A 14,400-nucleotide genomic window follows, 5' to 3' on the forward strand; every position below is an offset into this window, starting at 1 on the left:
CCCCCCGCCCCCTCCTGCCCCGCCTCTGACCGTCTTTTGCCCGCAGCTTGGCCGCTACTCCGCCCTGTTCCTCGGCGTGGCCTATGGAGCCAAGCGCTACAGTGAGTGACCGCGCCGCTGTCTTGGCCCAAGGCAGGGGTAGCACTGGGTCTTCTCAGAGCCACGGGGGCTCCCCAGAGCCATCTACTAAGCCCCAGCGAAGGGCAAGAAAAGGGGCAGGGTTGGGAGGCCCCAGCCCCAGAAAGCCGAGTGAGTTTGACCCCTGAGCGGGGCGCGGCAGGTGTGTAGGTTGCTTTGGGATTAGCGCAGATGGTCAGGAGCCAAAGTGCATTCTGATGCTGGGCACCCCCCGGGAGCTGGAAAACGGCTAGTTCTTGTTGAAAATTGGGGTGCCAAGTGGGTGTTGGAGGAGTGCTGCGGTCAGACGCGAGAGCCTCTGGTGGCCTCGATTGCCGAGCAGAGAAGGGCGGTGAGGTGGTGGGGCATCTGGTGGGGCGTCTCAGGTGCTGGCAGGCGGGGCCCCTGCAGCTGCCCTCTGGGTTGGGCTCTTTGCTGAGCAGGGAAAGTCAGGCCTTAATCCACGTGGAAGGAAAAGAATGGAGAGCACATGCATCAGGCATTCACGTGCACTAAATTCCTTTTATGCAGCGTTTTGGTGAAGACACTGAAAGTACCTTCCCATCTTCATGCTTTCCTTACACAGGTTACCTGAAACCTCGGGCAGAAGAGGAGAGGAGGATAGCCGCTGAGGAGAAAAAGAAGCAGGATGAACGGAAACGGATTGAGAGAGAACTGGCAGAAGGTACTGGAGTTACTGCATCTTACGGCCTTGTCCTCTGCCCAGACTTGAGAAACATACAGGTGCTGCTTCAGGTGAACCCCACAGTGGGGGTTAGGAGCTGCCTCCTTTCTTCCAGCGCTGGCCAGTGGGTCCTCTGCGGGAGGGAGAGACGCAGCAGGGCTGTGGATGTTGGGGGACACGGTGACACCTTGCCTTGGGCAAGGCCCGCCAGGTCCCTAGGCCTTGGAGGTTAGTTGTCTGGGAATGTGCCACCCTCAGAGGGGCCCACAGGACTGGAACCAGGTACGCATCCCCCACTGAGTGCTGTGGCAGGCTGCAGTCAGTGTGCAGGGACAAGAGTTGAGGCAGAGCATGGTCGGGCTCTCCACTGTAGCTAGATCCTGGGTTGTTGAGCACTGAACATGTGAAGTAGTCCTTTTGGATTGCCTGAGCGTGTAATAACACGAGTGTTTTCCTTTGAACCTTTCAGCCCAAGACGACAGCATACTAAAGTGAGCCTGCCTTTCTCTGGAATGGTGTGGATGAATAAAGCTTTCTGTGTTTGATGCTCTCCTTTTTTGTCGCCAGTTGTCTGATTTCCGGACTCCAGCTCAGCAGTTGTGCTCTGTCCTCCATTTCTGTGGGGTGGGGATGGGGAGTGGGTTTCAGAAGAACTGGGCACCTATCACAGACCCAGAGAGCAGTGCACAGACGGGCCGGGAACACAGAAATTCTGTCACCTGTTCTCTGGGGTGTCTGACTGGGGACGCCCAAAGGGAGCAGTTTATACCCCACACAGCCAGCTTGGGTATTGCGGCTGCTGCTTGGCCTTCAATGAGCCCAGACCCTTGATGGGCCGTGCAAATGCCGGGGACCTGGATCTTCATCCCCCTGTCAGGAGCCCTCCCCTCGACCCTAAGGAAGGCCCGTGGGCTTTTGGGGATCAGGCTGGGGTGCTGCATAAAGCTCTGTAGTGGGCTTGGGCTCTTGCTGAGCTGACAGCCAGGTTCTGCCCCTCCTTGCTCTGCTCTTCCAGCCTCTGAGGCCTGGTGTTGGCATGGTGCTCTTTCCCAGCCCCAGGCCTTGAGCAAATTTCCCTGAGCCCAAGTTTTGTTGATAAAGTGAATTCATTTGCAAATGTGAGGGGGAAGATGAGAAGCAGTGGATAAGCACTTTAAACCCTTGGTTTTAGTTCTGGTGAAGGTTGAGTGAGCCCAGCTCAGTTCCTTCCGGTTGGCTGGTGCGGAGTCCCTTGGGAGGATGGCCTGGCCCTAATCATGGACTGTCACCAGGTGTCCCCGCTGAGATGCGAACTGCCTCTTTCCTGTGACTGGACGGCTGTGGGGGGTGGCTACCCCCTCCCCATTCTCCCCTCACCACCTGCCCAGGAGCTCAGGAGCTCTGGAGGCGGGCTTGAGTGGCATCCGAACTGGCCTTTCCGCAACCAGTCTACTCAGGCAGCTGAGGAGTTTGCTGTGGGGTTAAGTGTGCAGTGTCGGGAACAAATGATTTGGAGCTCACATTATCAGGACTTTAAAAGTCCTTAACCTCCACCAGATACTTAGTACCCATTTCACGTGTGAGTCGTGCGTTTGGGTCTCGCTGTGCTGGTGCACAAACGCTTGTACGGGACTTGGGCAGACCCCAGCCACGGCAGTGTGTTCCCCCTGACCATGCAGAGGGCTGTTGCACGTGTTTTTGCGCAGGTCACTCCTGGCCTTGACCTTTTGGCAGAATTTTCTGATGGGTCCTACATGATGTGCCCTCCACCATAATTTCTGCTGTATTAAAGAAAAGGGCAACTTGTTTTCTTTTTATTTTATTCTGAATTTCTGGTCATATTTCCTCCCAACCAGACAGCCAACAGCATCTTTGTATCTCATCGACCCGTATACACACAAATACATGTGCAGTTGTGGATCCCACCCAGAGCTTTCCGACTCGCAGTTCACAGACCCTTTCCAAACATCTCTGTGGTATTGCTGTGTACCCAAAAGATGGATGAGTGTGAAGTACGGTAAACTGTTTATTCATAGTTGACTTTAGTTTATAAAAACATAAATCTTAAAAAAATTTCAAAATACCCAAAATTGTCTTCAGTCATTTTCTTGGGCTTCTTAACCTCCTGTAGCAAGCAGAGGTGGAGTCCCAGCGGGTGAATGGACTGGGGCGCCATCAAAATACACACAGAGCGGCTCACAGGATGCAGCAGGTCGAAGACTTGGGTGCGGGGCCGCCGTTGCAAATCTCTGTGCCCGCTGCAAGAGAAACAAGATGGTGAGAGGACTGTGCACTGGCCTCGCCCCTCCTGCCCAGTGTCCTCAGCCAGCCCCGTGGGAGGAAGGGCAGAGTGTGGGACCTGTGGTCAGCCTAAGCCGATTAGCCTAGCCAGGGCTCAGCCTTTCTTATCTTGTTCTTGTGACACTTTCAGTTCTGGCCCCCGCAAGCCCAAAACCGTCCGGACATCCGGTTTCCTCCCCACAGCAGGAAATAGCAACAAAAGTCCCAGGGCTGAAGTGGCCATGCACAGGCAAATACCATGGCAACAACATCAGGGATTCCATCTGGGGGGTGTGCCGGCCCCTCACGGTGAGGCCACGTGAGCCACATCCCCACAAGGGGACGCAGTGGTGGGGGGTGAGCAGGTAAACAAAGGCTCTGACACAGTACAGGGAAAGATGTCATGTACGCTTGACTCAGCTCACTTAATTTCTTTTTTTAGGTCTTCTGTTTTTGTTTTGTTTTTGTTAAGATTTTATTCATTTATTTGAGAGAGCGTGCGCGTGTGCACGAGAAGGGGGAGGGCCCGAGGGAGAAGCAGGCTCCCTGCTGAGCGCAGAGCCCACCGTGGAGCTCGACGCAGGACCCCGAGATCATGACCTGAACCGGAGTCAGATGGGTGCCCTTAGGTCTTCTGTTTGGTTTCTGAGGGTAGATGGAAGTGGAGATTTTCCTAAGTTATTTAGGAGAAAACTGCTGCCTGGTGGTGGAAGAAAGAGCTGCTGCGAGTTCCCTATGTTTCCTCCCTTTATCAAGGAAGTAACATTCAAATAGCTACTTGGTTAGAGAAAATGAGAGTCTCTGGCGAGGAACAAGGAGATCCCGCAGTCCGGGTTGTTGACTGCACTGCGCCCACAGGCCCGATGCCTCTGCAGGGAGGAACCCAGCTCACCAGCCCCAGCACCTCGGCCACCGGCCTGTCCGCCAGAGTCAGCTCTTGCTTAACCTCCGTCCCTTCGCACACTTCCATGTGGGGACTAACCACGTGCCCGCCCCGCTGCCCACACCTTTCTTGGCTGTTGTCTTGTCCTCCTGTTGCTGCTTCTGCTCCTCCAGGGCCTTGACTTTGGCCTCATACTCGTCAGCCAGGGCCTTCCACTCCTTTCTGTTGTTCTGCAGTCGGTCGAACATGGGCAGGATCTCTTCGTGGAAACGGGAAAACTCCTGGACCGGGAAGACAGGGAATCAAGAAGTCGGGCCACACTCCTGACTGTTCCTAGGCAGCTGGGGCAGGTGGCCTCCCCACATCTTGGCCCTTGCTGGCACCAGCCTGTCCCCCCACACCCTGCCCCGCTCACCCAAGAGGAGAACCTGGGAGGGGGCCTGTCTGAGGGAGAAGGGAAGGCCACTGAGATGTTACTTTCCCAGCAAAGCCCAGGAGACAGAGAAGAGAGGATGGGGAGGGCACAGACGGTCTTAGTGGGGTGAGGACCCCGAGAATGGAGTAGAAAATACCAATGGCAGAAGGGGAGTCCCTTGGCAGAAGGGGTGGGAAGTCTCGGGCAGACATGCCGGTCTTGCAGCCCCTTCTCTGGTCTCTTCTACGTACATCACACATACATGCACACACAAACACACACATGAGCCATGGAGTGTGGGGTGGACTTGGGGAAGGCAGTGAGAGGGGAGCGATGTGGTGGGGCTGTGACCTGTGAGCTTCAGGACTGGGATGTCCATCCTGGTCCCGCCTTCCTTCTCAGCACTTACAGCCCCACTGAGGGGGCAGCAAAGGGAGCTGGGATTTCAGTAAGGGGAAGCCCAGGCGCTGTGGTGGTCAAGGTGGGGAGTGGGACTGGTCCAGTCGGGGTAACTTTACTCAGAAGCAGACAACCTCCTCATCACAGCCCCCAGGACCAGATGGAGTGGAGCCCATGGGCATGTTGGGCATCACTTGGGAGGGGCTCTGCAGTCAGACCCCCGACACACTCCCTGAACAGTCCTCTGGGCTGTGAAGTCACAGTGCGTGTGTCCTCGGCACAATGTTCCCTGGTCACTCATGTGCAACATGTGTTTGCTGGGTGAGGCATTCCCAGCTGTGACAGGTGGACCCATCCCTGTCCTCCTGGGTTCACAGGCACTGAACAAATGCACCTGCAGATAAGCTGCAGGCCATGAGTGGGGGTGCCCTAGATGGGGTTTGGGGAAGGGACATGTGAGGTGAGACCTCATGGTGAGTGGGAGGACCTCCCAGAGGGTGGAGACCTGTGGGAAAGCATGAAGAGCTTCTGAGGAACTGGTTAGGGGAAAGTGGGAAGGGACTCCTTGGGGTGACACTGAGGATTTCAGATTTTAAGTGCAAGGATGAGGAGATGGGGGCTGTGGCAGGCCAGGCCATTGGGTGAACCCACACCAGCAACCCCCTTCCTCCTGTGAGCCTAGCCAGGCCCCGCACCACCCTGCTCACCTTGTACACGAATGTGCACACGAAGTCGATGAAGCCAACCTGTAGTTTGGGGAGCTCAGCTGCCTTGTTCCGGTCCATCATTGGCTTGTGGGGGGAGCAGAGATACCTCCTCTGAGCCCGCAGGATTCACTCAGCCCCACCCAGCTCAGATGAACTTGTCCACAGAGACACAGATGAAGCAGTGTCCATGGGATGAAGGTGGAGCCTCTGGTCTTGGGGCTTAGCCTGCCTTGATAGATGCTGGCCCTTGAAAGGGGACAGCCAGGATGCCCCTCCCCGCTCTGAGCCATCTGGTAGTTCCAGGGCTGAGTCCACCATGATGCTCCCCAGTTGCAGGTCCCCTGAGCGCCTTCCTCCCACTTCCTTGGGAACTATCCATGGTGCTAACTCAAGACCTGGCTTGAGAGCCCTGTGGGGGCAAACTCCAGATGCCCTTGGAGGGACTATCCCTGGTGTCCACATACTCCAGACCCCCTGAGCTGTTCCTTGCAGGTTCAGAGCTACCCACTGTCTGGAGCTCCATGTAGCAACGGTGAGCCATGCAGGAACTAGAGGCCTGCCCTGTCCCCAAGGGACTTGGCTGGTTGGTCAGGACACCCTTTCCTGCAGGCTGTCCCTGGCCCCAAAGCCTTCTCCACCCTGTGATCAGGCAGCTATCCACTGACTGGAGTTGACTTGTAAAACAAGCCCTCTTTCCATCTCTTCCACCTGCTGTTGGACAATGCTATGCTGTCCTCGTCCCCTTGGATCCTATGCAAGTGCCACTGTGGTCTAGCAGCATGTTCCTGGCCCCACATTGCTGGCCTGAAGATCTCAGCATCTTCCATCTATCACGGTATGGGCTCTGGACTCCAGCAGCTGGCCTTCTCTGGCACCGTACTCTCCCCACTTGAGGGCCTTCCTGGAGCAGCTTGCAGCCTGGCTGAGGTTCACTGTGGAGCTGCCTGGGCCATGGAGGCCCCAGGTGATGGGCCACAGCCTGCCTCGGCCACTTTTGACAATGACTTTCCATTTCTGTATGGGCCTCACAGCTTTATCCAAACCCTGTTTTTTTCTACAACTTTACCCAGATCCCAAGCTACCTAAATTTACGCTCAGCTCATGTCACATGACCGATCCCACAAAGTGAGACTGAGGTCCTGGGACCCCCCCCCCCAAATCCCCAGGGGTCCTCTGTTTGTACCAAGCGAAGCCCGAGGTTCCCAAGGACCACAGTAGGGGTAGAAGATTCTGGAAGTAACACTCACAATGGGCTGCTGATCCAGAACTGTCCTTTCCAAGTCACCTTGTTCCCAGAACTCAGCTGCCACCAGCAAAGCAACCTGGGTGGGGGGTGGACATAAAAGGCAGTCATCCTGTGGAGTTCAGCACTTGGTCAGAAGTTGACAAAGGAGGCTCCTGCCAGGAGCCTCTGTGCCCTCAGTCTCTGCCCCAGACCCTCTGGGACCCCTACTCTTCAGGCTGGGCCTGATGCACAGTGAGCACGTTGGTGCTTTCCAATGTGGCGGCCGCGAGCCCAGCCCCAGAGCAGGGGGGGGCAGCTCTCAGTACTACTTGCAAATGAAGGTTCTGTCCCCCCTTCTCAGGCTTCCCCTAGATGCAATATCAAGAGGCAATGACAAGAGGTGGGGGCTCTGCATGACTTCTGACCTTGCTCTGGACTTCCCAGGGCTTGGTGATGGCGGACAGGTCACACGCAGTCATCATCATGGCCCTGCAGGCAGATGAAGCTCCAGGTGTGCCCAGGCTGGCCTCCCTCCCTCCCCTCCACCTCCACCTCTGGGCACCTCTTCCAGTAGTAGACCTCTCACTTTACACACCCACTCCAACCCACCCCCATACATGACCTCCCTCTCCCCCTCGCCGCCACAAACTAAAACCAGGTCTTTTTTGGGCAGCTCCAAGTGCCCGTGATTTACACATTCTTCCTTGTTGGACCTCTGGGACAGGCCTGGAGGAGGACCGTAGTTCTGAATCTCCATTTTGGAGATGTATCAGTGAAGGTTCATGAATAAGTAAATTCTTGCCAAATCCACAAACTAAGGAAATGGACCCTGACCCCAAATCCTGTACCGTCTCCCCCGAAAATGAGGAGCAAGTAAGATGGAGCATTTATTTTGACATTTATCAAAGCCGTGTAGAGATGAGCTGCTCTTGCTGTGGCTCATTCGGGGCCCGGGGTCTCCTCGTTTGGTGTGGGGCGGGGATGGTTCCTGCCGCCCCCACCCCCATCACAGCTCACATGACTATCTCCTTCCGCGTTGTCTCTAGGGACAGGTACTCCACCCAGCTCTTCTTGTCCTCGTAGTTCTTAGACTCATCCACAATCTTCTGGAACATTGTCCTCTTCCTGAGCCCCAAGAACAAAGAGAGAGAGTCGACCCCACCCCCGACCCCAGGCAGGACACCCCGTCCTCCTTGATCCTAACGCCACCCACCCTTCTAGGAGAGAAACCGAGGCAAAGAGCTCAGGCCCTGTGGGGCCGCTGGGCTGGCAAGGGTCTTCTAGGAGCCCCAGGTCCCTACCCCACCCCCCCAGCCAGCCCCCCGTCCTGCCTCCCCCGGGGCGGCCACCCACTTGAAGTAGAGCGCCAGGTCCGTGGCAATGATGGCTATGTCCATGAGATGGATCACATGCTCGTGCTGTCGCCGGTTCAGGTTCTGGTAGATGTTCAGGGACTGCGGGAAGGGTTAGGTTCCCAGTCTGTCCCTGCCCCCTCCCAGGACCTGTCTGTCTGACCCTGGCATGTCGCTGGCCTGCTCCCACCGGCAGGTGACAGGTCGTGGGTACCGGACCCAGCTGGCCTTGCACGCCCTCCCCACCACGGCCTGACCCCTGAGCCCACCCCACCCCGCGGTGGGTGCATTTCCAAGTTCAAACCCAACCCATCGCCGCTGACCCTCCTCCAGGCCCGCGGGGCCTGGCTCGCGGGTCACCACGCCCTGTGGTGTCCTCGGCACCTGGCCGGGGGAGGGCCAGTGGTGCAGGCGATGGTCAGTCAGAAATACGGAGAAATACCCTGCGTGAGGAGTGGGACACAAACCTCCTCGGAGAGCAGGAACTTCCCGAACTCCAGGTGGTGCCGTTCCAAAATCGAGGAACCATGGAGCTTGGCTAAGGGATTCTGGGATCTGTTACGGGGGTTTTATTAAAATCACAGTTTGGCCAGAAGCCCCCAGAGAGGCTGGTTGTGGCTTCGGGGCCCCCGAACCTCCCTCCTCGCCAGGTAAGGGGCACCCCCCCAGGGAGCTCTATGCAGGCCCCTCCCTGGGCCGCTGTCACAAAGTCTCCCACAGAGCGACCCGGGCACCCAGCTGTGCTGCCTACTTCATCTGGTACAGATTGTTGGTGCCACGGTGGTCGATGTCGTGGCACAGGCCGGCGGTCACCATGGCGAAGGCCTCCAGGTCTGTGTAGTAGCTCTTCAGCTTGCCCGTCTGAGGACATGGGCACCCACAGCTGTGCGGTGCTGCCAACACCCTCCTCCTCCCTCCCTTCCCTGCTCCACGGGGTGCGGGCAAGCAGGGTGGGGGAGGGATCCGGGCCTCGCCCAGGTGCCCTCCGTTACTCCCGGGGCTGGGGGTGTGCCGGTCCCAGGGGGAGGCACCTCCTCTACTCCTCTGCCCTTGAAGGCCCCCACCTCCCACGCAGAGGCCCCCCCCCCCCCAAGGGCCAGGAGGGTCTTCACAAGCCTGACCAGGTGGCGGGTGGGGGGCTGGTTAGGGCAGCATCTGCCACGCCCCTGCTGGGGCACGCACCATGAGTAGCGTGAACATGGTCTGGGCCACATTGAAGCCATGACGCCAGTTGTGGTAGGTGATTCTCCGGTACCCTTTGCTCACGGAAAACAGAAACCGCACCAGGACCTGAGGGGAGTCAGGAGAAACACGGGCTCTGAGCGCCAAACATGCTAATAGCTTGGTGTGAAGGCCGGCTCGCTCCCGTACGCGAGGCCCCCCGTGACCCTTCCTGTCCCGGCGAGTCACTGCTGGCCCCTGACCACCCTCCTGGGTGGGAGGTACCTTGCTTGACACCTGCGGGGTGGACGAGGGGCGGCCTGAGGGGGCCAGGGTCAAAGCTAAGAACAACTCCAGCATTCATGGGGCCTCCAACCTATTGCCCAGCCCAGAATTGGGAGGACCCCAGGCAAGGGGTATGGGATGTTTTAGAAGAAAAGGTCTGTTTTAGGCAAGGGTGTTTGAATGGGGCACAATGTGTGGGCACTTGGCATGGACGATGGAGAAATAAAATGTTGGCTAAGGGTCCAGAGATCAAGGGGCAGGCCCAGGGATGTGAGCCTTTTCCAGCAGGGCAGTCTCTCTGGACAACAGGATGTGGGCCAAAGGAGTGTCTTACTGCTTCCACTGTGATTTTTAGTGTCAGAAAATGATTCTGAAATTTTAAAAAATTCTATTAATCATTTGTCTACTTTTTTCTTTTGTGTTTTCCTTTAGTATTTAGTAAAATTTCTTTTGAAAATGCCAGCGTGCTGCGCCTGTTCTCAGGGGGGCATGAGGAAGCATGGTTTCCTCCTTGCATGGTGGGGAAGCAGACGCTCCCTGAGGGGTGAGGGTGAAGACCGCACAACAGCCAGAGAACGATGGGAAAGCAGCAGGGCTCAGGGCAGCACTGGAAGGACCACCCCTCCTCCCTGGGACGACCTCTGCGGGGCTCTCTGCATTCAAACCAAGAGGATGCCCTTTGCTTTCTGCACAGCTCGTGGGCTCCTATATCCTCTCCACCCCACGCCAAAACCCCACTAGGGCCCAATGCTGCACTTGATCAACTTGTCTGGAACAACCATTTACCAAACGTTCTATCCATCATTCTACCCATCGATACATTCATTTAGTCATTTATTCTAAGCACAGTTGCTGTGTGTATTCTGTAATGAACATGGCTGTCCCCAAACTTTCTGTAGGACCTAGGACCTCGGACCACATCTCTCCCACCTCTTGGGGGATTTGGGATCCCCCCAACCATGTCCGAATTCTACCTCCCAGTGGATCTGGGACCCTTCACCATGGTCCCTCCCCCCCGGTGGATCTGGGACCCTTCACCACAGCCCCCCACCTCTCAGTGGATCTGGGGCCCTTCACCACGGCCCCCCACCTCCCAGTGGATCTGGGACCCTTCACCATGGCTCCCCACCCTCTAGTGGATCTGGGACCCTTCACCACAGCCCCCCACCTCTCAGTGGATCTGGGACCCTTCACCACGGCCCCCCACCCCCACCTCCTGAGGGATCTGGAACTTTCGGACCACGCCCAGCTCGTAGTACATCTGGATGCCACATTTGACCAGCTCCAGCTCTGTGCACTCCAGATCGGAGAAGTGGAACTCATAAATGTCGAACTTGTTGGGCCCCGGCAACACTTCCTTCTGTGGGAGGGATTGTGGGGCTGAGGGAGGCAGGCTTTTCTCTTCCCTTCCCAGGATCCTTTGTCCAGCCTCAGATGTCCCAGGAGTGTGTTGACATCAGCCCTTCCAGTGGCTCTGGACTGCGGCTGGCCACTCACATGCCCTGCGGCTCAGCCCCCACCCATGGCCCCACCACGAGAACAGAGGTATTGTCAGGGAGACAGGTGCAAAGACACGTACATAAAGAGATCACACACACACACACACACACACACGGACCCAGGCATAGGGATACGCAGACAGCAGCAAACATCAGGGGATGACATGCTCAGGTCTCCTAGGAATGAGGAAGTCTCCCCCGACCCTCAGGCCCCTCCAGTCTCCACCTGAGGGGTGGGAGTCAGATTCTGACCAAGATTGTCCCCAGCTCATCCTCCTCACAGTCAGCAGGCTCCTTCCCCAGGCGTTCCCTTGTCGGCTACAAGAGAAAACAGATGTGTTGAGACAGAGTGAATGTTAGCTACACCCCTCGTGAGTGCGGGACAGGGTGACGGCGTTACCCACAGCCCTCGTGAGTGCGGGACAGGGTGACATCTGGCACAAGACAGCAGTTGCCTCTGGAAGCCCCAGCTGGAACTTCTAGCTTCAGAGAGAAGGGATAGTGGCTACCATTTCCTGTGTGTCCCTCCCTGCCTCTCTGACACTGTGCTAAGCTGTCCACAGGGACAACTGGTGGCGTCCCCACAGGCCTGACCCGGAGGCTCTGCTCACTCCCTGCTCACAGCTGACACTGCTTGAGGCTGAGGACACAGGGGAGGGACTGCCCCCGGCCATGCAGAGCATGTGGAACTCCAGGATTGGCTCGGCTCTCCGACCACAGGATAAGCCCTGACTGCGGGGTCACCCTGCCTCCCCACTGGGCAGGAGTGGTACCAGGATCTGCTGGATTTCGTCCTTGTCACATCTCACGTGGTACAGAACCATGTCCTGGGCGATGTCCTTGCGGTTCTCCAGCTTGTTCATCCTGTCGTAGGTGTCCGTGTTCAGCACCGACCAGCCCAGGAACTGAGTGAGGGACTGCAGACAGACCAGCAGCGTCACCACCCGACGGGCCCTGGTCCTGGCACGTGGCGGGCCGCTCCAGGGCACCGAGTGCTTTTAAGGGGTCTCCAGGACTGGCCCCTCACAGCTCCCCCTTGCCCCGAAGCTGGGCCGAGTGCTAAAGCAGATGGGAGGAAGGGACTCCACATAGCTGTGTCCCATGCCATCACACAGGTGTCTCCTCCAAGAGCCGCACCTACGGCAGGTGCTCACCTCCATGAGGACTTCATCCTGCTCATCGAAAGGCTTCCCGTCTTTCCTGTTGTAGAATGTTGCAACCCCCACAATCTCTTCCTTTTTGTTGACAATGGGCATGGAGAGGACATTCTTGATGATCCACCCCGAGTCGTCCAGAGGCCCTTCCTGCAGGGAGAGGCGATCAGAGATGCCCACTACTCTGGGTCTGGCCCTGGCCCAGGCTTGTCACCCAGCAAGCACCAATCTCATTTCTCCCGCCCTCCAACTGTGGTGACTGGGTCACTCTTCCTGTCTGCTCACTCCCCGCATACGTGAGAGCTCTCTGTCCACGGGTTTGTGTTGTGACTTCTCCCGCTAGCTGAAGCTGAGCCTATGTGCCCACCAGGGTGGCTTTATGGTGTGAGTTCTGCAGTCACACAGGATTCCTCTCTTAGAAGGCTCCCACGCTCCATTGAATCTTTGCCTCCATGCTCTTAATGTTCTTAATAATTGTTGAATGATTGTATTCCATTCTGCTGGGCCCCACAGATTATGCAGCTGTTCCCGTTTCACATTCCACTGACACCTGGCCAGTAAAATGTGGACAGTGGCCAGTTCCTGGAAGAGCTGTAGAGACCGGGGCAGTTCCATTGGCCCACTGGACTCTCAGCCTCCTCCAGAAAAGAGCCTGCTTTGGTCACACGTCCCCAGAGGAGGAGCAAGGAGCAGACCTGAAAGCTCATTGTGGCCTGGCCCCGCCCCACCAGCCACAGACCTGTGCCCGGGAAGTGCGTGTTTGCTGCTGTTAGCCCCTGAGATTTTGAGGTTGTTTCTCAAGGAGCGAAAACGAATTCAGTCCATCATTTCTGAACCAGAACATCTTCTTCCCTAAGTACAACACACTTTCTGTTAATGAATGGATAGATACCTGAAATTTGAACATTTCATCGGCGGGGGCATTCATAATGTTACAGATCTGAAAGAGGATCAGGAAAAATTCACCTGAAGCAGCCCAATGTACGATATGGTTCTAAAAAAGACCACCCAGCCCGATGAGCTCTAAGTAGGTGAAGCAGGGCAGCGGGGAGCTGGCAGAGGTGCACAGACTGGCAGGAAGGGCCGGGGCACCAGGCGAGGGCAGGGCCTCAGCAGACTCACAAAGCCACTTTCTGCCACGTAGGTTGGAAGGCCACTGGCCAGGGCCCAGTGATCCGCTGGGGGCGTGCTGGGGGAAAGAACACAGAGTCAGATGGTGGATGGGTTGTTCGATGTATGTGTGTAGATTTTGGCTCAGTGTGTGTGTTAATGTTTATTCCCTTTTCTGAGCTCTGGGTGGGGCGGGAAAGCTAGCAGGTAGTGGACTCAGGGAGAGTAGGAGGAGGCCAGGGGTGAGGTTTGGGTGTGTCTGATCCTTCCTCTGCCAATGCTGAGGAGGTCCCTCACCCTGTAGGAGCCCCCTCCCCACCGGGGGCCCCACTCTTCAATCCAGCCCCTGGAGCTCAGTGTCAATCACCTGTCCTGCAGGCCTAGCACCTGGATCCTAGTCCTTGGTGGAACCTGCAGGGTGGGGTCCTGACAGGCTTATAGGGTCTGGGGACACATGGCCATTCAGCTATAGGGTGAGGAATGGCCAACACCTGTCCCCAGTTTCTCTAGTTTGGAGCCCTGCCCTTCCCTTAGCCCAGCTGTGCTTCCACTGGGGTGGACATCCCCTCCTACCTGCCCTATGGGGTGTGCCTTCTGGGAGCTCCACCTGCCTGGGTGGCTGGGTGAGCTAAGATGAGACCCTGAGGGACTCAAAGGTCAGTTACTGTTGACAGGGCTACCTGGATAGCTCACCTGGGCCTCTGGAAGTCCACTCTGGACATCCATGGTGCCTCCCTCCCCATCCCATTCTGCCTTGTCCTACAGCATAGGGAGCACCACCGTGTGAGGGGCCATGCCAGAGGCTGCTGATCCATTGTGATAAATTCCCAGTGCCAGCCCAGCATGGGTCCAAGGGTGCTCTGCCCTCAGGTGATGCTTGTCCTAAAACCCTGGCACTTACGGGATGACCTTGATGTCTTCCTTGCCATGGAGGATATAGTCGATGACTTTGTAGAAGACGATTTCCTGCGAAAAGGACCACAGCAGTCGTGAGGGGCTCCCTGGGCCAGCTCCCCAGTGGGAACCCCCCTGAGGGTGAGAGGAGTTCCCAGGTGTCCCACCCAGACATGCATGTGTACACAGAGCACACACCACACCCACATAGTTACACACAACCTCACATGCACACATGGACGTGCACACAGAGCA

The 14,400-nt window shown here is 57.0% G+C and overlaps 3 protein-coding genes across 9 annotated transcripts in view; 2 read left to right on the forward strand and 1 right to left on the reverse strand.

Annotated features, from left to right (window-relative positions):
* Positions 1 to 1,354, forward strand: part of ATP5ME (ATP synthase membrane subunit e) — a 17,319-nt gene extending 15,965 nt beyond the window's left edge. Inside the window, exons 4-6 of the mRNA XM_021677742.1 lie at positions 47 to 101; positions 704 to 802; positions 1,272 to 1,354. Of these exons, the coding sequence (XP_021533417.1) occupies positions 47 to 101; positions 704 to 802; positions 1,272 to 1,297 (180 nt within the window). The 3' untranslated portion in view covers positions 1,298 to 1,354. The remainder of the gene's footprint in view (positions 1 to 46; positions 102 to 703; positions 803 to 1,271) is intronic.
* The window catches only part of GAK (cyclin G associated kinase), a 364,833-nt gene that overhangs the window by 209,311 nt on the left and 141,122 nt on the right, over positions 1 to 14,400 (forward strand). The gene's annotated exons all lie outside the window — the stretch shown is intronic.
* PDE6B (phosphodiesterase 6B) overlaps positions 2,902 to 14,400 on the reverse strand; it is a 33,906-nt gene continuing 22,407 nt past the window's right edge. Inside the window, exons 6-22 of one of the 2 annotated variants that reach the window (XM_021677659.1) lie at positions 14,153 to 14,217; positions 13,264 to 13,330; positions 13,034 to 13,081; positions 12,142 to 12,291; positions 11,761 to 11,904; positions 11,240 to 11,305; positions 10,702 to 10,848; positions 9,225 to 9,332; positions 8,794 to 8,903; positions 8,510 to 8,597; positions 8,044 to 8,144; positions 7,708 to 7,815; positions 7,116 to 7,179; positions 6,713 to 6,787; positions 5,466 to 5,549; positions 4,069 to 4,225; positions 2,902 to 3,039 (exon numbers count right to left, since the gene is read on the reverse strand). In XM_021677659.1, the coding sequence (XP_021533334.1) occupies positions 2,978 to 3,039; positions 4,069 to 4,225; positions 5,466 to 5,549; positions 6,713 to 6,787; positions 7,116 to 7,179; positions 7,708 to 7,815; positions 8,044 to 8,144; positions 8,510 to 8,597; positions 8,794 to 8,903; positions 9,225 to 9,332; positions 10,702 to 10,848; positions 11,240 to 11,305; positions 11,761 to 11,904; positions 12,142 to 12,291; positions 13,034 to 13,081; positions 13,264 to 13,330; positions 14,153 to 14,217 (1,644 nt within the window). In that variant the 3' untranslated portion in view covers positions 2,902 to 2,977. Of the gene's footprint in view, positions 3,040 to 4,062; positions 4,226 to 5,465; positions 5,550 to 6,712; positions 6,788 to 7,115; positions 7,180 to 7,707; positions 7,816 to 8,043; positions 8,145 to 8,509; positions 8,598 to 8,793; positions 8,904 to 9,224; positions 9,333 to 10,701; positions 10,849 to 11,239; positions 11,306 to 11,760; positions 11,905 to 12,141; positions 12,292 to 13,033; positions 13,082 to 13,263; positions 13,331 to 14,152; positions 14,218 to 14,400 lie in introns of both variants that reach the window. The other variant, XM_021677660.1, reaches the window with a different exon arrangement.

The sequence above is a fragment of the Neomonachus schauinslandi genome, chromosome 2 (assembly GCF_002201575.2).
Source record: "Neomonachus schauinslandi chromosome 2, ASM220157v2, whole genome shotgun sequence".
Taxonomy (NCBI): Eukaryota; Metazoa; Chordata; class Mammalia; order Carnivora; family Phocidae; genus Neomonachus; species Neomonachus schauinslandi.